The sequence below is a fragment of the Melanostigma gelatinosum genome, assembly GCF_949748355.1.
Source record: "Melanostigma gelatinosum genome assembly, chromosome: 18".
NCBI classification, from domain to species: Eukaryota; Metazoa; Chordata; class Actinopteri; order Perciformes; family Zoarcidae; genus Melanostigma; species Melanostigma gelatinosum.
In genome coordinates this window covers 14,575,440-14,599,099 of record NC_136651.1, presented here as the reverse complement: position 1 = coordinate 14,599,099, position 23,660 = coordinate 14,575,440, and the positions used below count along the sequence as shown (strand labels likewise).

At 39.7% G+C, this 23,660-nt stretch overlaps 3 protein-coding genes across 5 annotated transcripts in view; 1 reads left to right on the top strand and 2 right to left on the bottom strand.

Moving 5' to 3' along the window:
• LOC306792230 (ras-related protein Rab-27B-like) overlaps positions 1 to 7,857 on the top strand; it is a 36,826-nt gene extending 28,969 nt beyond the window's left edge. For both annotated transcript variants that reach the window (XM_079289295.1, XM_079289296.1), the window contains exons 4-6: positions 1,479 to 1,582; positions 1,800 to 1,923; positions 2,913 to 7,857. In XM_079289295.1, the coding sequence (XP_079145421.1) occupies positions 1,479 to 1,582; positions 1,800 to 1,923; positions 2,913 to 3,099 (415 nt within the window). In that variant the 3' untranslated portion in view covers positions 3,100 to 7,857. The remainder of the gene's footprint in view (positions 1 to 1,478; positions 1,583 to 1,799; positions 1,924 to 2,912) is intronic.
• A 999-nt stretch (positions 7,858 to 8,856) lies between these two features.
• Positions 8,857 to 12,498, bottom strand: tmem267 (transmembrane protein 267). The gene is made up of 3 exons (XM_079289294.1): positions 12,478 to 12,498; positions 10,908 to 11,372; positions 8,857 to 10,758 (listed from the first exon to the last, which is right to left on the bottom strand). The coding sequence occupies exons 2-3, from the start codon at positions 11,313 to 11,315 to the stop codon at positions 10,423 to 10,425; spliced, it is 744 nt and encodes a 247-aa protein (XP_079145420.1). The 5' UTR covers positions 11,316 to 11,372; positions 12,478 to 12,498; the 3' UTR covers positions 8,857 to 10,422.
• Positions 12,499 to 18,166: 5,668 nt separating this feature from the next.
• The window catches only part of cntfr (ciliary neurotrophic factor receptor), a 197,991-nt gene continuing 192,497 nt past the window's right edge, over positions 18,167 to 23,660 (bottom strand). For both annotated transcript variants that reach the window (XM_079289292.1, XM_079289293.1), the window contains 2 exons: positions 21,017 to 21,143; positions 18,167 to 19,797 (listed from right to left, as the gene is read on the bottom strand). In XM_079289292.1, the coding sequence (XP_079145418.1) occupies position 19,797; positions 21,017 to 21,143 (128 nt within the window). In that variant the 3' untranslated portion in view covers positions 18,167 to 19,796. The remainder of the gene's footprint in view (positions 19,798 to 21,016; positions 21,144 to 23,660) is intronic.

Below are 23,660 nucleotides of genomic sequence, written 5' to 3'. Positions count from 1 at the left end.
TATAATCACACTGAAGGGTTCGAGCGAGAAACAGATCGGTATCTTTTTGTGTGTCTATGCGCCTCTTTGCCTGTTTATACAGCATGTGTCAGTCGTGTGCGTGTGTGTGGTCTTTAATTGGAACTGGCCTCGATCTGTTGAATCTGTTTGTAAAGGCCTGATGACTCATTGCAGGATGAGTCAGTGTTAGTTACATAATTCTAACTTCATTTCTTCAGCTCTAACGGAACAAATTCCTATTTTCATAAACTGATCTTGGTGATCCTCTAATGCAGGCGTCGTTCCACTTGTGTGATTAGTCCGTCAGACTGTTTGCTGTGAGAACACCCTGATATCTGCTGCTTTTATCCTGATGCGTTTGCGTATATTACACATTTGCTGAATAGTGATTGATGTTTACACGGAGTCATGTTCCTTGGTCCTGGTGTCACACCCAGAAGCCCAGCATGCCACGGAACATACATTACATAACTGTTTTTATCAATTAAGACTTATGTCTGAATATTAGCAATATTCGCTTTTATTTTGGAGTCTTGTTTGCGTCCACCTGATGAATGCAAGTCCAATATTCACTCTGTTTTTAGCTCTGTTTTTGGTATCCTCCAACTCTTTAGCTGCTAAATGCTCCACTCTGCTACACAGCTGGTCTCTGACTATCTGTTTGCTGCTGAGCAGCGAGTGTTCAGCGGGTTTTAAGACTTTGCTGCTGCTGAAAATGAGGCTGATTAGAGCGGTGAGAGGAAACCAAAACGGCAAAGTTGTGGGTTGGTTAAACTACGCTGACGCGCTGTGTAGAGCTGAGGAGAACAGCAGTCAGCTGATAACTATCTGGGTTCGTTACTAAGGGTAACACACAGTCATTTGTTTTCTTGTTGATATTAAAATATTCGTTCATTTCTTTAGGTCAAAAGGTGTTTCTGTTTAGTTCACCTTTCACTCAAACGTGTGTTTTGCTTCTTGTGACTTCACTTGGAGGTTTGACTTTGTAGAAGGATGTGAAACTGTTTTCACAGTCATCACTGAAAAAGGAGTGTCTTTCTGCTCACCTTCAATCAACATCTTGTGTCCAAAAGTTACCCTTTTGAAATGAGTAATATTTGCATATTCAAAGATTCTGGATTCTTTTGTTTTGTGAGTTTATTGTGGAAGAACAATATGAGACACAAAGGATTACTCTAATTCTTTCTGTTTTATCTTCAATGTCACAAAAAACATGTCTGGAGGAGAACTTTAAACAAGAGAAGTCAGACAATCTAAAACTAAAAGACGCACTAAAAACATTGTTGTTGGCCTTAATATCTTCATTTTGAATTCTCAAAATGAAGATATTTCAGAGATTTCTATTATTTTTTTTGTATTTTTCAGTTCACTTTCTATATTGTGGTAATTCAGCACTGTGAGAGGAACCACAGAGTTCAGCTCAGTCTTCAGATCTCCGCTGTGGTGTTCATCGTTTGCTTTTGGTGCGTGCGTTCCAGGTTCCGCAGCCTGACAACTGCGTTCTTCAGGGATGCCATGGGGTTCCTGCTGATGTTTGATCTCACCAGCCAGCAGAGCTTCCTCAATGTCAGAAACTGGATGAGTACGTTTCTAACCTTACATTTTCTTTGTGTGTTCAGAAATCTGCCTTGTTTTAGCTTGAGGTCTGATTGGTCTATCAAAGCATCCCTCTACGGTGCCGTCTTCTCTTTTATTCAAGCTCCCCCGGATACACCTGTCACACATTCAGCTGTACAAAGACAGAGTTTTTCTGTTCTACATTTGCACCTCATTTGTTGTGTATTTGTCTTCATTTCCAGGCCAACTACAGGCCAATGCCTACTGTGAGAATCCAGATATTGTGTTTGTAGGAAACAAGGCCGACCTGGCCGACCAGCGGGAGGTTCAGGAGAAACAGGCCAAGGAGCTGGCTGATAAATACGGGTAGGCTTTTTACGTCTTATACTCTTCATTGGACAGTTATTCAAACTGCGACTGCCTACAGGGCCTGAACTTTTAAATTACACACGTGACTCTTCCTCCTGTGCTTCTTCTTGTTATTATCGATACATTATCTGTAACGGCGTTGTGGGTTGTGGGAGGGGGGGCTCGACCCGAACCCAGCTGACATTGGACGAGAGGCGGCAACCTGAACAGGTTTTTTCATATTGCATTATAACTGTAATACAGTAAAGAACAGGCATTTCATTAAGAGCAGGCCAACTGTCAGACGAGCAGTGAAACAGGACACAACAGTGCAGAGCAGCACTCAACAAATGACTTCCTGTTAGACAAGGTACAAAAAACCCGTTTCCTGGTGTCATTCCAGCCAGCCAAGACCTCGGTCTGGTGTCAACTGGCCTGTTCCAGGAAGTGATCAAATCTGTCTTAAACTCTGGGGAACTGTTTAGCATGAACAGGGCGAGGGCAATAAATGAGAAACGTTTAAATTTGGAGTTCTGTGTTTGTAATGCAGAATCCACCAAAGTTTCATCAAGTTTTTGCTTTCTTGTCCTGCGAGTTTGTTTAACCTTGTGTGAAATGTTATGTTGTGAAAGAACAACCCCCTCCAGCAAGTCCCTACAAAGCCTCCTGAGGTTCATTCAGCATAAGAAATGTTGATTTTTGAAATCTATGCAGACTAATTGCTAAACTGCATAATCCGATTAATACACCAATGGCTGAATTTGGCAAATATATGGAGGAGCACTCAGGATGAGTTCACGACCAGAGATAACTATGAAGCTTTGACAAAACAATAAATGTCCCTTGTTGCTGTCTCTTATGGACTATGCATGGATTTCCAAGTCTATCCAAGATGATTTCAATGGAAATTAAATGAAACCAATTAAAAAACTGATGGGAATAATTGGGAAATGGTCCAAAAAATACCCCATCTTTTAAACAAATACTCCTGTTCTTGTTGCCCACAGGATCCCGTACTTTGAGACGAGTGCAGCGACTGGAGCGGAGGTGGACAAGGCGGTGATAACTCTGTTGGACCTGGTCATGAAGAGGATGGAGCAGTGCGTCGACAAACCGCCTGCCGAGCCAGCCAATGGCAACGGGGCCACAAAGCTCGGCGAAGCGCAGCCCAATGAGAAGAAATGTGCATGCTAGATCGAGAAGAAAATGACCAGTCAGCGCTTCTATCGTCTGTCCTTTCTACTCGCCACATTCCCTACTTCTTTTACCTTCTCCTCCTGTCATCTTTGATTGCATGGTTCTTCATCTATCCCCTGTTCACCCTCTTCTCTCTAAAACAAATCGTTAACCACCATATGCGCCTCTTTTCCTTCTCTTGCCTGCTGTATTGTCTTTCTTCTTCCAAACTGTCTGCCAGAGGGCAGTGAAACAAGCTTGTCTCCCTCTGGTGGATATTCAAGGTAATACAAGTCTCAGCCTGTCTGCCTTTGAGCTCTGTTTAGGAGGAAATTAAAACAGGAGGGGACAGTTTCATCACTTTAAGACACATAATGTGCCTCGGCTGTCTGATCTGGGGCATAAAGAGCTTAAGGCTGTGTGTCTGTGTAAATCAGCCTCAGTCATGGTCCTCTCCTGAAACGTTCCCTCCTGGATCAGAGCGAGCAGCTGTATGACCAGTATGTTTTTTTTGTCTACTTCACACAGTTTTTCTATGCTGTACCCGTATTAACGGCATAAGATATTTCTTCAGTGTTCCAAGCAGTTTTGTTTGCCTTGTCTGTTTGGTAAAACTTGCACTAACTCGTGTTTAATATCTTGGCCAGGGTGTCATGGTGGAGGTGTTTGACACTTGAGTGAGAGGTGCTGTTCACGGCTTATTGCTTGTTTAGTTTGTTAAGCCAATGCCAGCTTGGTGGCTTCTAAAGCTAACTTTACTGTAATGCCAGCTTAATCCACAATGAGTTGTGCAGATAAATATTAAACTTTATATTAGAAACGTTAAATACAACATAGAGATACCCCCGGAACACAGCAGAGGAGGTGAAATAGCCTCTGTGGGATATTTTATATTTCGTAACCAGACTGGTCAGAGTAGATTGTTCATGGCCACTTGTTAATGATTATTATGTATTGAATATTAATGTTGACCCTCATTTTAGAAAAACAACCTTGGAATAAATGTTGATATGACAATCTCTGCTAACTGTTACGGACTTCCTGTTTGCACAAGTAATTAGCAGCTTATGTAGCTAGCTAGCCACAAACTAGCTAACATAGTGCTTAGCAGTGTTAGCGGTGGCGACGAGCGTAGCGCCTTTATTAACAAAAGCAGCTGATTGTTTCAGAGTCACACTGTTTCACGGACATGAATTCAAAATGCCATTCTCGCCAAAACACCAACACCTTGTTATCCAGGCTAGCTTTAGCTATCTAGATTGCTGTGGCCGTTGAGTTTTTGCCAGACTTGGCTGATTATGATTTGCAGATAGTATACCATATTGACTAATATGGGTACAGCATGACACACGTGAAGTGGAGAGAAAAAGAAGCCTACATATGTGTATATCATTCATAGTGTCCTAGACCGGGATATTGTTCCAAACTGATCTACTGCCTTGGCTTTTAAAGCGTTATTCCACTGTGGGCGGAACAGACTTTGATCCCTGTGGGGGTTTGAGATAAATCGGCAACAAAAATCAGCTACTCTGGCGAAGCAATGTCCCCTTTATTTGCTAACACTTATAGAACATGAAATCATTTTAATCGAAAGCCGAAAAATTATACTGGCTTTTTACAGAACAAACAATATGCAAGTACAAATAAACACATTGAATAAAAAGGTTAAATTAACTTATGAGTGGAGAGGATGATTATATCTTATTAGCATCAGTATGCCATTCAGGTGAGGTCAGCTTCTCAGGGCAGCTGATTTTTTCATTATGACCTCTCACCTCTTTACAACAGAAAATCAGACAAAGTGAAATATCGCTTTAAGGCCACATACATGACCAATGTTGTAAGAATACAAAGTGACCAACTATTTATATGTATTAAATATAAAACATAGATTATTATTTCTGTTGCCATATTTTTGTTACATCCTTCGCACCAAGAGGATATGATCTCAACTGCGTTCATATTTGTAATTTGTTTCTTCGTTGCTTTAGTGCTCTTAAGCTCGGTTGTGTTATTAACTCCAAAAAAATACAAATTGATCAACAAAATGTGTCTGACATGAAGAAAATACACTTAGAAACTCTTGAAGAAGTACAGTAGAAGTTGTTTAATACTTTTTGGGCTCAACAATTGACGTTACTGTGGACCAATTTCTGTTGAGTGTTGCTGAACACTTTGTTTTTCCATTGCATAACAGACCATATAACCGCTGCTGTGCAGAAAACCTTAAGAAGGCATGGCATATCGTAACTAAAATGTTTTGTACCATGACGCTATGCTTGTGCACAGCAAAAAAAACATCCGTCTTTAGACCCCATTTTGATCTAAATTTACAAAGAAAGAATCATTTAAATGTCAAAAAAATTGCCTGAGATGATCTCTTTGTTTTAAGTGCAACTCGACAGTATTCATTATATCGAGTAACACCTTGCTCTGCCTTACTTCATGAAAGATTTTGAGCCAAGTTGAAGTGCACCAGAAACGAGGGAAATGATCATTGCCGCCTGTTGGCAGCTAAATCCTTATTTGTATCCTTCACTGCGCTGAGGGGAGGGTTTACATAGCAGTCCCAGCTAGCAGCTGCATGATAGTAGGATTACTGCAGGTTGGTTTTCAAATTGTACTACAACCAGGGGCTACCCGATGGGTCAAAAGTAATGTTACGTATACTGTGAGTGTGGCCTATTAATGGTAAAACACTGTTGTGGTCCTTTTTAAAGATTATAAGTTGTTGAATTTTAATATTTGATTAAATCCCTTTTTATCAGTACATTTTTAGCATTGTACTCGCTGGATCCCCCCCAAAAAAACAATCTTAGGTTAAAGAATCATGGAGCTTTGGTTTCACCTCACCGTCACCTATGTTTATTCTACCAGTGTGCCAAATTTTAAAAAAGGAAACATGACAAACAAGCGTTTGTTTTCACCAGAGCGGAACCTCATTCTGCTGTTCAGTCAGAGGAAAAACTGCCTTCACAAATAGAAAACTGTGTTTTTATTTTGTGTTGGGTTTTCGTTTGAAAGCCTAACAAAGTCGCCTGCCAGCAGCTGATCTCAGTGCCATACGAAACGCTCGCCGCTGTTTGATTTTCAGTTTGTCAAAATATGAATTTGCTGTCTACAAAAGGAGCTTGCTCACATTGTAACGATCCCAATCCATAATTGAGTTAAAGTTCCCAATAAATACTGTGTTTCTATCATTTTGGTTTGTTTGTCAGTCAACTTGCTAACTGTTTTTGTTCTAATCTGTAGATTTTACCTTTTTTGTTTTGGTCGTAAGTCGTGTAATTGTAATGTACAGGTTACGTATTTCTAAACACTTATAGAAGCAACATGGTGGAATGCTCTTGACATCCTCTTTAGGTTTATTTTGTTTGTTTTCTTTACTCCAACTAGTGAAGCAAGTCATGTCACAGTGAAGCAAGTGGTTTTGACAACTGTTTTGGCAACTTTGGTGCAGTGGAACAAGCTCAGAACACAACATATTATCACTTTCCAGAGTTGCGAAACAATTTCATCCCGTTGGAGTAAAGTTTGAGTGCTTATTATGAATCTTATTGCAATTTTCACTCCTTTTAAATTAGTTTTGGTCTCCTTCAATTCCTAAGTACTGAAGCATACACTAAATGTGCCATAAAACCAAAACAATGAGTTAAAAGAGGCTAAAAGTCTTTGTATCATGAGGAATCATTCTCACTATATGCTCAGTATGAGTGCCACCTTTCACATCACACAATCAGTTGTTGCCGTACACATTAGATTCGTGCAGCTTTTAAATGTCATACATGTCTTTAAATGTCTTAAAGCTTACCAAGTATTGATTACCAGTCATCAAGGTTGTCATTGTTACTCTGTTTTTTTGAAAAGTGCCCATGTTTTTGGTAAAGGTATGGTTAAACAGTTTAAATCATGACTTAAAGAGAAATGCCTCTTACATAAATACAATGCAGCCTTATTTATCAATATGACTGGCAAGTATTTTATTAATGAAACGCTAAAATTATTATTCCTTGAGATCTACCGGAAAACTTCAAAAATAGAGCAAGGACACAATGAATTCCTGAAACGCATCAACAATGGCAAGACATTTTGTTTGGTGGTGTTCTTACTATTTGAGGATTGAAGTCCAAATTCCCCGTGCACCTCACCTCCAGATGGACGATGCCTTTTATTGTGACAATCTTCCAAACCAATTTGTCAGCTTATATCTAAACTTTTGTTCTTGTGTTGCTCTTCAGATTATCTTCTTACATTCAGTATTCAGTTGTGCCACTGGTTTATATCTGACATTCATTTTCTCTGTCTTCAATCATGTTTTTCCAGAGAGCATCTCTTCCATACATTTTACATGGTCTTTGGTCCTTTTTGAATTCACTTTGAAAGTTTACACAGTTTGAAGAGTCATGTTGTGCCTGTTATTAACTCTTCTGTCTGATCCTCTGTAAAGTTTATGAGCTCCTAAATATTCATGCATTATAGATTACAAAGCAGAGGCAAAAGAGACCAGAAGTTCTGATGTTTTTGTGCTCGATATATCAAAACAACGAATCAATCCAAGTACCTCTAAGAGCTTTTATTTTTGGAAATCCTCTGTGTGTGTGTGTGTGTGTGTGTGTGTGTGTGTGTGTGTGTGTGTGTGTGTGTGTGTGTGTGTGTGTGTGTGTGTGTGTGTGTGTGTGTGTGTGTGTGTGTGTGTGTGTGTGTGTGTGTGAATTGTCACGGATGCCTGCGGTTTATACACGTTTCTTCAGTTTTCACTGTCTATCGATGCCTGTGAGTGGGTTTGTTGGGTTTGTTGCAACAGCAGCATGTTTGACACAATAAGAATGAAATGACCTGTGATGCGTTTAATGTTTCCGATGTCAGAGCTGCAAATAAATCTTTGTTTGTTTCATCCCGTTTGTTTTTTTGACAGTCTTCTTTAGTTTTGGTTTGATATATATATATATTTGTGTGTGTGTATATATGTGTGTGTGTGTATATGTGTATGTGTGTGTGTACGCGTGTGTGTGTATATATATGTGTGTATATATATATGTGTGTGTATATATATATATGTGTGTGTATATATATAAATGTGTATATATATAAATGTGTATATATATAAATGTGTATATATATAAATGTGTATATATGTGTGTATATATGTGTGTGTATATGTGTGTGTGTATGTGTGTGTGTATATATGTGTGTGTATATATATGTGTGTATATATGTGTGTATATATGTGTGTGTGTATATATGTGTGTGTATATATGTGTGTGTATATATGTGTGTGTATATATGTGTGTGTATATATATGTGTGTGTATATGTATGTGTGTATGTATGTGTGTGTGTGTGTATGTGTGTATGTGTATGTGTATATATGTGTATATGGATATGTATATATATAGATATATATATGGATAGATAGATATAGATATATATATATAGATATAGATAGATAGATATATAGATAGATATATATAGATATAGATATATCTATATATATATATATATAGATATATATATATAGATATAGATATATAGATATATATAGATATATATGGGACACTAATCATGTATGTATGTCATCTGGACAACCTCCACATGATGGCAGTATTGTAACTTCATTCACTGATATATTTTTGCCACTGACTGTTGCTTAGTACCACAGTCATATTTATACCATTACAACCTTACAATCACCAGCAGCTCCACAAGAAAACAGATACAAAAATAAATTTTAAAAAACTTAAATGGATATTCAAATATTTGATTATGGCTATTTGAGAATACTGTGAATATGTCATAAATGCTAAACTAAACATGTCCCAATCCAAAAAGATAGATGCAGAAACCTCTTGATGAGCACACCATCCCTTTTATATTTAAAGCAATTATATTAAAATAACTACCACTTCCTAAAACCCATTAAATGCACTGTGCCAACATTAACATAATAAATAATACAACAGTGTTGAGGAATGCACGTGTGATCCGTCTACATCTAAAACAGTGGGATGACTTCCTACCTCTACATGTTCTGTCATCGTGAATAATATTACTCATGTGAGATGAGGAACTTCAATAAGTACTGTATCAATCATTTCATTAAATAACTAACACCACAAAACCTGCAGTAGACAAATATACAGCATGTTAATGCAGCAATTAGACTACATTGTATATTAATACGTTATATGAAGATTTTACAAGCATTAGACACGATTGAAAAAAATGAATTCCTTGAATGCTTGAAACGTTGCCGCATCTCTCCAGGTCCCTGATCCTTTAGTGTTTGATGTAGAATAGAGAGAACATGTGGGACGCCAATCACCTCTCACACGGTCATTTCATACTTCCATCTTGCTGCAACAACTAAAACAAATTGTCAAATATTAGAAAAGATAATTTCCTGTTTGACATTGTAATAAAATAAAAGCAGTTCTCTGTCATTAGTACAGTGGGAACACAACTCGTCAACCATCCCAGGGTGATTCATGCACAGTGTACACAACTTGTGGAATAAGGATGTTTTTACAGATAAATGCAACAATGTCAATGCAAAAAAACACATTTTAAATAAATTGGAACTACCAGCAGGTTATACAGGCAACGACTCGTGATCCATAATTCTGGCACTGAAACTTCTGATTTGCAAAATAATCTCAAAAATAAGGCTCATCCAAGCAGCAACATGAGAGTATGTTGACGTGGCAGAGTGGTGACAGCTGACAGATAACTTGTGTTCTGTGGTGATTAATGCTGGACTCACTCTATAATAAACGTACAATACATTACACTTCACTACAGATCAGCACTTGTAAAAGCACAGTGGAATAACAGTGATAATATACTGTTGTACACGCTGAGGGTGAGAGTCAGTGTCTTACAGATAGTGGATGACCTTTGGTGGGCTTTTCCTTGAGTGTTCCTTCTGAGGACGTAGACAGACAGTTGATAGTTCAGGTGATGACTGGTTAAGAGTTCAGGGGCCAAGGAATGACACAAAGTCTGCGGTCCCTTTATCGGGGTTTGGGTAGATGAGCAGAGGAGCCTCTGCAAAACGATATGTCAAAGCTTTAAAGGGTCGCTCCATTACACTTAAGATTAATTAATTAGAGATGAGCATCCTTCTCCAGATACAAGTGAACAAGATTCTTATACATTTCCACAGCTAATAACTATTTTACAGATTTCTCAATCCATGGAAAACAAAATGGTAAGTTTTGTTTGTTTTCCAACATCATATAGTGACGGTTTCTTCATCCTTGTGGCTTGAAAAACAAATCAGATTCTTAGTTTCTGGTCTCGCAATATTTCTGCCCAGAGAAGAACCGTACCAGATCGGTGACTTCTAAACATCAATGGCCACGCCGTGTTTGGTGGAGATCACGTCCCTGGTTCCTGTCAAATACATGAGCACCGAACACAGGTGAGGGAGCGTCGCCGTGGTGCTGATGTACAGCCAGTAGGGGAGCGGTGCCGTGTTGCCGAACGGACACACCCACAGGCCGTGGCGCACGGCGTCGCGGACGTGGTGCGTGGCCATGGAAATGAAAAGCATCCACGGCAAGGAGCACCAAGCGTCTTTGAGGCGTCCGATCCACATGAGGAAGCGGAGCGAGAGACAGAGGACCGGGATGAGAGAGGAGCAGTGGAGAGGAGGACGCCGAGGGAGCGAGACGGCAGCCTGGAAGAAAAGGGGGAAGAGTGTTTTTATTTTGAATCTATTTTTTTTTTTTAAAGAAGAAGAAGAAAAGTGGACTTTGCCATTCTCCGTGATCGATATGAATTAGTTACGCACTTTGTCATGTTCAGTACATTTCTATCAAATCCTACCTTGAGTGACAGGGATCCAGCCATGTAGAAATGGTCCAGGTCTATGATTGACGCCAGAAGACCGGCAAGCAGCACCTCATACAGGTCACTCTTTTTCCTCAGTCCAATAACAACGGCCCACGACCACAGCCCCACCAATCCGTGCGTGGCGTTGTCCAAGGCGGCGCGCAGCCACAGGTGGTTCTGGATGACGGACAGCTGGAGGGCGTGGTCCGCCACCACGCAGAACATACCGAGTCCTGCCGACGCCAGCAGGGAGGCGGAGCTGAATGTCTGTAGGAGAGCCTGTGCCTTTTCAGTCTCCACGGCCAGACTGAGAGGTACAGGGGCACCTTCTCCCCCGAGGCCCGCCCCCAATAACGGGGATGAGGAGGGGGAGGAGTCCAGCTTGGAGTAGAATCCTTGCATGTTGACAGATGGCTGTGGGGGCCAATCGCTGCTGAAGGTCAGCAACAGTCAGGTAGACTGGAGGAGGAAGGAAGGAGAGGGATTAATGAAAAGAGGAGAAGAAGAGTAGAGTCTGGCTTTGGGCTGATGTGTAAACCCAAAGCACTCATATAACCTGACATTCCCAAAAAAACACTGAAGAAGTGTACCTCTGTACCATGTTCTGTTTGGATCTACTACAGTACCTGCTGGTAAAACTTGTCCTCATTTTGAGAAATAAATACTGATTGTTTTGTTATCATTCAATAAATACACCTCCCATGAGGTTTGGATTATCCAGTTTGCCACTATGCGTCAAGAATAGAAAATATAATCAAATCTAGATTCTCACAAATAAAGGCAATAAATACAAACATACATTACAGTGCACATTGGGTAATACAGATGATATGAAACGTTCCAGTGTGAGTGGTTTTAGTATTATAATAATGAATGTGTTCTCTATATATTGCCACTTTAAATACAACCACGTATTGAGCATGAATGACTTGAAGGTGGGGCTTCACCCTCCACTATGATAAAAACCATAATACTGTGGGATCACATTTATAAAAGGTTCCTTTATAACGTAAAAATAGATCTCTGTCTCTCACGCAATTGAATGAAATGTAGGCCATTTACATCATCGTTATCGACTGCTGGTATGACACGAGTCTCCTGCTTTGAACATTTAACCTTTTCAAACGTGCCCATGAACATGAATGTTTAATTAGCTAGCTACCAGCTAACGTTACTGTAGTTAATTCTGCTGCATGTCTGCAAGGCTAACAGTGGTGAACGTCATTTATCTTCGTCCGGCCGGCATTGACAAGTTAACGTGAGGCCGTCGTTCTAAAAGGGAGACATGTTAGATAACCTACTCTTACCAAGCTAAGATAACATCATTGACAATGAGAGCTAATTAGGAGCTAACTGGCTAACAGTGACATGATATGATGCGCTTTGTGTAGGCGGACAGCAGCTGTCACGATTAGCTCTGCTATAACTGCAGTGAATTTCACAATATGACACGCTTTGTTTTCAAGCTAAACATGGAATTCAATTGTATATTTGTCTAATTTAAGTGTTATTTTAAGTCAGTTCTGACGAACTGGTAGATCAATATAACGATAACGTTACTCACCCCATAGCCCTGGGTTTGTTTGCCGATCGACAGGTTTGTCACTTCTTCTGTGGTGGTTTCCGGTAGTACAGTGCTGATGGTCGGCGGCGCTTTGCTTCCACCCACAGGTCATGGGTGGAACAGCTGGATATCGCCAGAAGAATGTCCTTCCGTCTTTGAGGAGGATCTTTGTTCCCAGTACATTAAGTGGTTTTATTTCGAAGTTATTTCATGTAACACGAATATGTTTTGTGAAAAACACAGTGGAAATGAAATCCATGTCCAACATGTCTTTTTTCTTTTCTTTAAAAAAGCCTCCGTTGAAAAAAGAGAAGGAAAACACAGTTTATGTGTGTTTATTTGGTGGTATATCACACCTACTTCTGTTTTATTTTAAGAATCCAACCGAAATGTAATTAAAATATAGGTTGGGTATGGGTTGGGTTACAAACCATTCCTATCTTTGGGGGACACTGCATAACACTGCAAATAATTAAAATGTCTTTTGCAAATTCAATCAATCTTAAATTAAATATTTACATTTCAATTTTAAGCCTATTCAGTATTTAGTCTAACATTTCATTGTCTAATATATTTAATCACATATTTCTACAGTGGTTTTGCTTCTATGGCATTACAGGCCCTGACTGGTACTGGGACCTGGACTTGGATTAAACATTATTAAGACAAACTAGAAAAAGCATTTCCTGCTGAAAATGCGTTGGAATGCTGAAAACTGAAATTAATCGCAAATTATGCGATTAATGCGAATTACAAGTAATGGTAATGGCAGTAGAAGAAGTAGCAGTAGTAGTACTAGTAGCAGTCGTACTAATAGCTGTAGTAGTATTACTACTTTTAGTAGCATGAATAGCAGTAGTAGTAGTAGCAGTTGTCGTATAAGTAATAGCAGTAGTGGTAGTAATAATATTGATGGTAGCAGTAATAGCAGTATCAGTAGTAGTAATAGTAGCAACAGCAAAAGTTGTAGTAGAAGTAGTAGTAGCAGTAGTAGTAATACTATATTAGCAGCAGCAGTAGTAGTTGTCGCAGTATTAGTAAGAGCATTGTAAACAGTGTAAACTATCGTGAATTGAGAATTATTGTTACACGTGTAAGAAGAGAGCCAGGCTGCAGACAGTGTCATTCACTTCACAAGTCCTTCATTTGTTTTCATTCTGTGGTATCTTTCGCCCTCTAGTGGTGCTCAGAGACACTGCAGCCACTAAAGGTTAGCTCTCTTCTGTGACAGCCTTGATCGGATTTCTCTCTGCTGTAGCAGTGACAGTTTCATTCACTGTGTTCACTCTATGTTGCTTGGCCTTATCCAGCTTTGGTTGCAAATGAGCAGATATGATGATGGGTTTTTGCAGAATAGAGTTGTACGACACTTTTTTCAGTATATAGTCAATCCTGTGCAAGTTATATACTTTTTACTGGAGGCTTAAAGTACATGTGTAATAATTAATTAGTTGGCTCACCACAAGCTCTCCATTTCTAAAAATAAAGTCAAAGACTGACCAGTAAAAAAGACGGTGTTCATCAATGAACCTCTGGCAGTGTAGTCTTAGTTGTTGGAATGCTGTTAAGCATTCAAACTATTGTTAGAATATTTAGGATCCAAAATGGGCTTGAGACTAATGATGAGCGGCACACTATATAAACCAGACCAACAGGTTGTCTTACAAATAATGCTGCTTTTGGTTATGTTAAGATAGTATTCATATTATATGAATATGACAGGCAGAATAATACCAATATTGAACCCTAACTGGAACAAAATATAGGTTCCCGTATTACGAATTAGGCACTGAGTGGAGGGTTCGTGTGTCAGTTCAAAGGAGGAAATTTGGCATGCAATAAATTTACATTTCACCAGTCATGTAAAATCCAATTTTAATAATGTCTCTACTAAGGATCCATGATTATATCTTTAACCCTGATGCATCTGATGAGCCCGGCTCTCTTTTTTTTCCTAATTATAATAGTCAATCAGAATTCAAATTCAATCTGTGATTTGCTTTTTCTCTATTTTTGAGAAATGAGTTCAACATTTTCTGATTTTTTTTTTTTTTTCTTTCCATTTCTGTGTCTTGAATGGAGTGACAGTGTTAACAGTTGCTTTGTAATTTAAAAGACATCTCTGCTGACTCACCGAGCTTGTATGTATGGCAATTTGGTCAGTTCCTGAAGAGAGTGACACGATCAATGCAATCACGAGAAGCACTACAGTTTGGATAATGAGGCTGCCATATCCGCAGTGAGAAACATCCTGGATGTTCCAGCAGTATTTGTGGTGAACATGACTTAGGACACAAACTGTCATTTCGTAGCACTGACTCACAACTCAAGTCCTTCACAGACGTCAGTGACAACAAGTGTGTTCTGTTGTGTTTACGCCTGACAAGCAACTGTTGGAACAATCGCCAGAGTAAAAGAGGAGAATAACATTTTTGGTTTGCTTGTTCTTTCACACGTAAGTGTTCACTAACACATGGTTACTAATGCATTGAGACATACTGGTGTTCTGCTCCACCCAATTATTCTGCACACAGCAAAGGCGCTGGACCGTCCATCATGATGATGGACTTCATTAGTTTGCAAGTCACATGAGGGCAGAGGAGTGATGAAATCAGAGTTTTATACCGATAATTCAGCACCATGGAGAGAAGCAAGCGAGAACAGAGGTAGAGACCGCGTTGGGATGTTTCAGCACCATAGACAGCGCACAGTGAAAGAGCTGGTCTCTGCTGCTCTCCAGTGGCCACATGGAGGACGTTTACTTCTTTTTCACTTTTCTCCAAAGGTGTGACATTTTTAAATAAAAAAATGAATAAATGAAACAAATAAATTTAAGTAACAAAGTTTTGAATTTGGCCGTTCAAAGTTCTAAAAAAGGTAGTTATCTTAGAGTCTAATTAAGCTGCATTTAAGTCCAGTTCAACACCAGTGCAAACTACAACCTCAATAATGAACATTAACAGTTAAATGAAAACTTTGACAGTGTCCATCGAAACTGATCGTCAGCATCTTTCTAAAGGTAGATTGATGGCAGAGCTGTTGTATTGGATTGTACAGAGAGATTTTACAGGTGTATCTCATGAAGTGGCCAGTGAGGAAATGTTAACATCATTAAATGTATATGTATATATATGGCTACAAAACTGGGTAAATTAATAACAAGAATAAGGACAAATTACAAGAAGATGAAGAAAAATGTGTAAGAAAAGAGTGTGATTCGGTACTGTAAATAAGTAGCAGGAAAAGGGAGTTAAAACACTGTGTGACAAACAGACAGGAATTGTAAAACAGAGAGATAAGATAAGTCTTGGAGCAAAGATAGGGAGGCAGCCAGTTGAGTGTTTAAAGAGGCGAGAGCCAGGGCAGAATTGAGAGGGAAGGAGAGATCGTGTCATTCTTCCAGTTATCAGTGAAAGGTCAAGCTAGTCATTAGAGCAGAGCGAGGCTGTTGAACTGACAGTCTGTGGATGCAATATCCACACGCACGCACGCACGCACGCACGCACGCGCGCGCGCGTAGAGGTTAATGTGGATCACATCGTGGTCAAAGGGCGCATGGCTGAACATTTCAATTGCATTTAATTAAAGTCAGGTAGAAATATCAGTTTAATGCCATTTACTCCGACTGTTTTCAACATGAAGAACAACAAGGACAACATAAGACTAAGTCCTCACCAGTCTGATGTCTCGGTGGTGGTCACCTTTACCCTCATTCTTCACTTCATGCACTGCATCCATTGTAAATATTAATTGGGTTCTCATCGACACACAAAAAAGGTCGGGCCAGTATAAGCAAGGGAAGAGGGAGAGGAAGGAAAGACTAATGAATGCAATACCCACGGCAGCAGAGACACTCTCGTATCTGCACGCACACACAAAGAGGACTCAGCTGACAGCTGTTAGATGGTGTATTGATTTGTCCTCTGTCTGCACGTCGGCCTGCCAGAACTTGTCAGAATACTGAAAGAAAGAGAGCTTGAGAGAGGCAAGAGAGACAGCGAGACAGATTAAAGAGAGAGGGAGACACAGAGTGAGATCTAAAGGTCAAGAGGAGAGTTTTGACCAACCAAATCCTCCTTTGTTCTTATTTTGCTGTTGAATTTATCCATCTGAATGTGGATGTTGTATTTATCTGAGAAAGTTAACTTACCATGATGTCAGATAGGGTAGGAAACACAAGCTGTTAGACGATCATCCAAGTTTGAAATGAAGCCCCACTTCGGCCAAAACGTATTTGGTAGAATTACTGCCATAACAGTCCATGTGTTATAACCGCTAGAAATGACAGCCAAAGCTACAAAAGTATGACCCAAGTCATAATAAAGATAAATTATAGGGCTACTTTAAGGTTAGGGAAATATCATTACATTTCCAAGAGGTATACACATCTGTTTTTGGGACACAAACATGGGTTCTGCAAAAGTAAAGAACAAAAAATAACCCTCATACTGCTGTCACCTTCTCCTTGTATTTGTCAGTGTGTATGACTAACAATACTTCGCTTGAAGATGGTTTTTAATCTCTTCAAGCAACTCTCTCTGTACACCTGAGAACCAGAACAATGAGCTGCATAATGGGTTCAACAAAGTGATTCAAGTCCTTGTGTTTGTTCCTTTTTTAGTTGCTCAGAATTTCTGTTCCATTGATGAAGTTACTTTATGTCTTTCTATTTTGTTAAATTCACTTTTGGAACAACAATGGACAAGAAACACGAACAGACGGATCAAACAGGTGTCTGTTTTTGAACTCATTTCATTCTTAGACATGCTAGAGGCATGGCTCCAAGGATGGTCATGTCAGTCTGATCAATTCAGATATGCATGGCCCCCAGATGATGAAACCTGCAGACTTTGGTGATCCTCTTACGTATTCTCTATAGCCACACCAGCTTGTTGACATTCTTAGGTCATAATTGAAATATCTATCTTGCTGGATTGCCATGTAACTTGATAGAGACATTCATGTTCCCAGGAGGATGAATTGTGATTGGACTGACCCTGTGACTTTACCTCTAACGCGATATTAAGGTCCACATTTTGACTTGCCCAATACTTGCATACTAGCAAAACTAATTGCATTTCCAGCAGCCTCAGCTGTAGTGCTAATAAGCAAATACTAGCATGCAAACACACTAAACTAGCAAGTCATTGTTAGCGTAGAGCTTTTCATTGAGTGGGAAACGAGCTTTAACACATCCTCTTATAAAAGCAGTTTAAGTTGCTCAAATCAGTGCCTTCCCCAGTTAGCATCTGTGTGTGACATGCAATATAATAAAATATGATATAGTATAACAATGTCTCTAAAACAATGTGAGTGAAGAGAGACTGATGCATCATATCTGCAAACAGCACCAATATATCTCATCTGAATCTGTAAATGTACTTTTACCATCAAGTCAAAGTGAGAAAAAACATTCTCTGCGAGGCCACAAGTATTGGTTTGGAAAACTAGAAAGGAAGCAGACTTGTCTATTGCAGAGTCCTGATGTAAGTAGTGCATCATCACTGGTATTCCATTGAAAAGTGAGTCTTCATGACAGTTTAGAAAAAAGAATTCCTCTTTTGCATTGACACCTCTTAATCAGCATCACCTGGTCAGAGCAGGAAGAATAACGGTGATGTAATGTGTTCTCACTGTGTCAGCTCACAAGGACGAAATGAATATGAGGCCATTGTGTCATCATTCATTGTGAAATGGTCACATTTAATGGTTGAAACCTGTCATTGTATATACATCTATAAAAAAGACCCCAGGTACAGGTTACGACATTCTACTGCTAATACATACATTATTATTATTATTATTATTAAATAATAAACTTTTTGTTCAATGTTAAAGTTACATATCATAGTTTACAAAATATGAGCAAGGAGAATTAAGCCATTATTAATGTCTGAAAGAAAAAAACTAAAATCCTATATGTGTGTTTGTATTATTTGTCCATAAGATAAAAAAATACAATAAAACACATCAATATTCCTTTGAATAACATAATATTAACTGGTGATATTGGCTATTGAAATGTAAACTGCAAAAAGACATTTTGTTTCATGTTTGTAAAGGCGTCAGAATTCGGGGAGCAAACTGTTCTGTGTTATTTTATTTAAAATCACAGAGCAGAACTGAAAACCAACATAGATCGTGTCGATGTTTCAATAACCAACTTCTTCGTCGTCGTCGAGCCAAAACAAACGGGCGGGCAAAGAACTGTTCAGTCTCAAATCCACTTATGTATTTATTTCACAAACCAGGTCCTCTTTGCCAGTCGTTGAAAGCAGAGTGTAAAGCTAATCGTGTAAATAAGCCAGACTACCGCGACTGGATTCTTCAGCGTTAGTCCTCGTATCGAACAAAACAACTCGCTCCGTCAGTTTGATTCAGTCGTTGGCAGATTCAGAGTCTGATTGAGTATTTGTCTGGCTTCTTTGATAAATGGCAGGTTTACACAAATGGGAGCTTCAGGTTCCCTCGGACTCGTCCCAAGCTTCATTTTTGTACTGTTTGAGTTGGCATCAATGTGGTGTTGTGCGCACACACACACACACACACACACCCACACACACACACACACACATATATATATATATATATATATATATATATATATAACTTTCTGGGGTTTTCAACCCACGACGAAGGCAGACACGGGCTTCAGGATGCTCAGTGAATCGTTTGGGAACCATTTTGTTTGGGGGGTGAGTTGAGTCTTTGGCATGATGATTTAGCTGTATGGGGACTGCTACGGTTACTATACACACAAACACACTATATATATGTGTGTGTGTTCGTCCGTACGGTGCTGCAATTTCAGAAGAAAGTGAAAATGAATTCATCATCAATAAAAAATAAAAAAAGGACAAAAAGGTAATGGGGAGATTTTCTTTGTTGTCATCTGAAGAGTCGATTTTCTTGATCTGAAGAGGAGATTCCCAAACCAAACTGTTGTCTGCCAAACAAAGTCTGCTGTGGCCAACCAAAGCCACAAGGGGGTAATATAAGACTGTTTATGCTGATATCACTGCTGTAGTTGTTGTTGTGGTTGGTGCGGCTCCTGTTGGTGCTGTTGTTGTTGTTGTTGTTGATGATGGAGCCGCTTTCAAAAGCTCCTCTGAAGAATTTCTTTGTCTCCATTTATCAAAAATGCTGAATGGCATTATCATCATCTAGTTTCATGTCTAAGTAATATCGGTGAGTAACTGCGTGATGGACAGAAATGATCAATGCACTGTATCCTGGAAACATGTGCAAAATAGAAAAAAGACCAGCCTCCTCCTCCTCCTCTTCTTCCTCCTACTCTCTTCAGCAATAAGACATTTACATCTGGAAAGAAACAGACAAAAGCACACATTTGGCATCACAAGCTGCAACTCAACAAACAATGGAATCATCTACTTTGTCGATCTTGTTTTAGGCGTATCCCTTGTGATTTGCCATTTATTAGTTAGTAGTTAGTACTGGTTGTATATGTCTGGCTGTAGATAATCTTTCTATCAGTCAGTCATTAACTTTTTAGCAAAGTAAAAGCAACAATTTCAAACCAAGGGCCATCTCAAGGTAAACCGACGCGCCAGATGGTTTGTTGCACAGAACCAACTGAGAGGCCGTCATTGGAAACTGTTTGGAAAAGGGCAGGAAGTGTCAAAAGATACATGGCAGGTGGTTGGATGAACCATCTGTCAATCAAACTCTTACTGAAGCGAGACGGGAAAGGCCTTCGCGGTTGTTCTTCTTTCAATGAAGAAATACTCTCCAGTTCAGATATAACTGATGCTATTGCAGCATCCACGCTAACCTCATCAGGAACCACCATTGTTGTTTAGAACGAACACTCGTCTCGCACACATCTAAGTACTGATTGGTCCAGACACAAACGCATGACTTGAAGCCTGACTTTGTGTTCGAACATTTCATTTTTTGGGGCCTTAAACAGTTATCTAAACTAAACTGGACTCGCTGGAGTAGAGTGTACGATAGAATGACCAAGAAATTTCTCCTCCAGTGGTTAAAATGAGCTGCAGGTGTTCAGCTAGAGATGCAGCCAAGTTGAATGTTATTTGGATAAAGTGTTATGATATGAGTGCTGTTTGGCAGTGTTTCTTTTTTTCGGATCAGATAGGGTGCAACAACCATTACAGTGTGCGTTTCTGTGAGCCGTGACATTCAGCATTTCAACATTCATTGTTTAACATCTACATCATCGACAGGAGATGTGCCATTACAGCATGATTCATTAAAACCTGTGAAATTAATGAAATGGGACAGCCTTGCATTGAATTTTACCTCAATCCCTTCAGGGGCTCGGCAGAAAAATATGAAGAAAAACACCCCGCTGGGTCATAAAACAAACTTAATCGTTGTTGCTCTCGTTCTATTAAACGAGCTCCTGACATCAATAGATATGCATCGACTTGCCAATATGTGACTGAATGACTGAGTTAATGAATTCAAAGTTGAGGGGTTTGTAGACTCATTACAAGACGTGTGTGTGTGTGTGTGTGTGTGTGTGTGTGTGTGTGTGTGTGTGTGTGTGTTTGCTCACCACATGAAAAGCAGCAGCATTCCTAACAGCAAAGGGGAGACAAATGTGAGGAGTCTTGCAGCTCTGCCCACTGGAGGTTCAGCCTTTTGTGGTGCATTGGAGGACGGTATGGGGGAGGTCTTAGTCTCTGAAAAAACAATCAGAAAACACAATAAACCTTACTAATCCTAACTCTTATTCTTTGCTTTTCTTTCTTTCTTTTCCCCTGTGGTCATACAGTGTGACACAATCATTTGTTCCTAAGGGGCAAAATACACAAAACGTGGTATTGATGAATGGACACTGAAAAGTACTCATCATACCGGGCAGAACCAAACAGAAAGGAACATACAGTGCAGAGTGGAATCAATTCTAATCTGCAAGCGCAGTCAATATGGGACTTGTCAAAGCAGTTATGAAGTGAACTGGACAAAAGAAAATCTCTTTCACACTGAAGCCGCAGGGAAACGGAGAGAGAGAGAGAGAGAAGGACAGAAGAGCAAAATAGATCAAATATGGAGACACAAATAGGAGAAAGGGAGAATGGGCAAAAAACCCTGAGGTAAAGGAGAGTGAACGGAGCAGGAGGTGTATAAAGTAAAAGAAAAAGGGTGAATGTGCATTGCTAAAGTTAATATACTGCTGATAAGGGATGGTCTAATACACACTTTGAAAATCGACCCATTTACCCACCCATAATATGCTGTATATTTAGATTTTACAGAACAGAACTCTAGACCGCCTTAAGTCCCATTGAAGTGATTTGAGTGCGCTGAGACTTGACTTCCTGAAGACCTCACATGAATTGAGACTTGAAAGCAATAACCTTTATGTCCTGGTAACATTTCAGAACAGCAAATCAATAACAAAATAATCATAATCATTTAAAATAAAATAGAAAGAAACCCATTTCCATTTCCAGCTCAATACGTTATGTTAATGTGTACGGGGCGGGTTCTTAACAGCTGGTGGGAAACATAAATATGCTGGAAATGACGATGTGCTTAAGCTGTTTTGGTGCTTTTGGTTTTACGTAACATGACAAATAAAAATATCCCAGTTTAATGCCTTGTTAAACGGGTGCAGGCAGCACAGTAGATATTAACTCATGCATATTGTTTGTACCTCAGTCTTGGACCCGCTGCATTTTTGTTACTGGAGAGAGAATATGATTTCCCTCTCCTTCTAATTAATGACTTTTGTGTAGCACTGTGTTGGCGGGCAGGAAGAGGCAGTCAGGTGTGAAATAGCCAGAAAGAGAGAGAGAGAGAGAGAGAGAGAGAGAGAGAGAGAGAGAGAGAGAGAGAGAGAGAGAGGGAGAGAGAGAGAACTAGGACACATTAACCATGTTCAGCAGCTCTGTGCAATACTTTCCTGCCTGCAGCACAACATTTTGCTTTGGAGTGGTGGAGGAAATAAAAATGATGCAGACATAATGTGATGGACGAGGACGAGAGACAGTTATGGGGTGTACGTTGATGTAACAAGGTAGTTGGGGGACAGGGAGACATGACAATGATGTGAGGAGGAGATAGATGAACAACAGTGGGGAAGAGAAACAGGCGAAGAGATGGGTGAAGATTGGACAAGAGGAAGAGAAGATAAGTTCCCCTTAAGGTAAAGGTGAAGTCTGAGGCTTTAGGATCTTCAACTGTGAAGACGATTGTAAGAAAATCAACGTCTGTGATCATCCATACGGTTCCCATTTCAAAGTGTTCTCTTAATAACATACCCACCACAGAAACACAGGACCGACGACTCCTGGATAGACAATACTGCAGGTTTATCTTATTTATGGCTGTAGCTTTTATAGCTCTATGCCCATGAGCCTCAATTACCGTCGCTACTGTATGAAGAAGGAGCCAGTACGAGGCGCCAATCAGAGCCGCAGTAAACACGAAACGGTTTGTTTTTTGCAGAAAACAAAACAGAACAAAACAAGAAAGACAGAGGCAGCGATGCCAAATTCATCCAAAAAACTGACCTCTGCTCTAAAAGTGAGTTGATTTCACCTGCATTTCTTTTCTACAAAGCCTACGCTGCAGCTTCTGCGTGCCCTTGCACACACCCGAATTGTAGGATTTATGTTTTGTATCCAAATGCACCTTGGGGGTTGTAGTTAAGGCTTCTACCTTTTATTTATTTATTTTTAATCAAAAATAAGATATTTTCTAACTCAGATACTAAATGTTTCTACTGCTGGTTCTTCTTCGTGTCCATTGCAACCGTGGCAGTGCTCTAACCGTGTCAATCGGCCAACACTGTTTACGGAGAAGCCGATTGATGATTGATCTTTACTTCTAGAACCCTGAACGCATGAAATGACACCTCCCTTCTTAATACTCTACGTCACCTTAAAGACATAACAATGTCGTGGCAATAAGTAGAGGTTTTCCTGTGAAGTGGAGCCAGCGTGCAGTAGAGGAGGACCTTAAAGAACCTCAGCATTTGCTTCAACATTTAGCTGTGGTTTCTGCTTATTAAGCAGAAACTTGTAAGTATATATAAATAGATCTAGACATGAGGGATATTAGACGTGATATCTAGTGTTGCCTGTTTGGTGCGAGACAGTGTCCAGTTTCTGTCTCACAGAGTGGGCGAGGCAGACACTTATACCTTAGATGGCTGCAACACTCAGGATGGCTGCACCTTTTTAAAGCCACGG

Bases quoted from the DNA above. Each gene is read 5' to 3' on its own strand.
- tmem267 (XM_079289294.1), bottom strand. From the start codon at position 11,315: ATGCAAGGATTCTACTCCAAGCTGGACTCCTCCCCCTCCTCATCCCCG. The intron at 10,759-10,907 runs GTAGGATTTGAT...CTTTTCTTCCAG, and splicing joins CTGGATCCCTGTCACTCAAG to GCTGCCGTCTCGCTCCCTCG.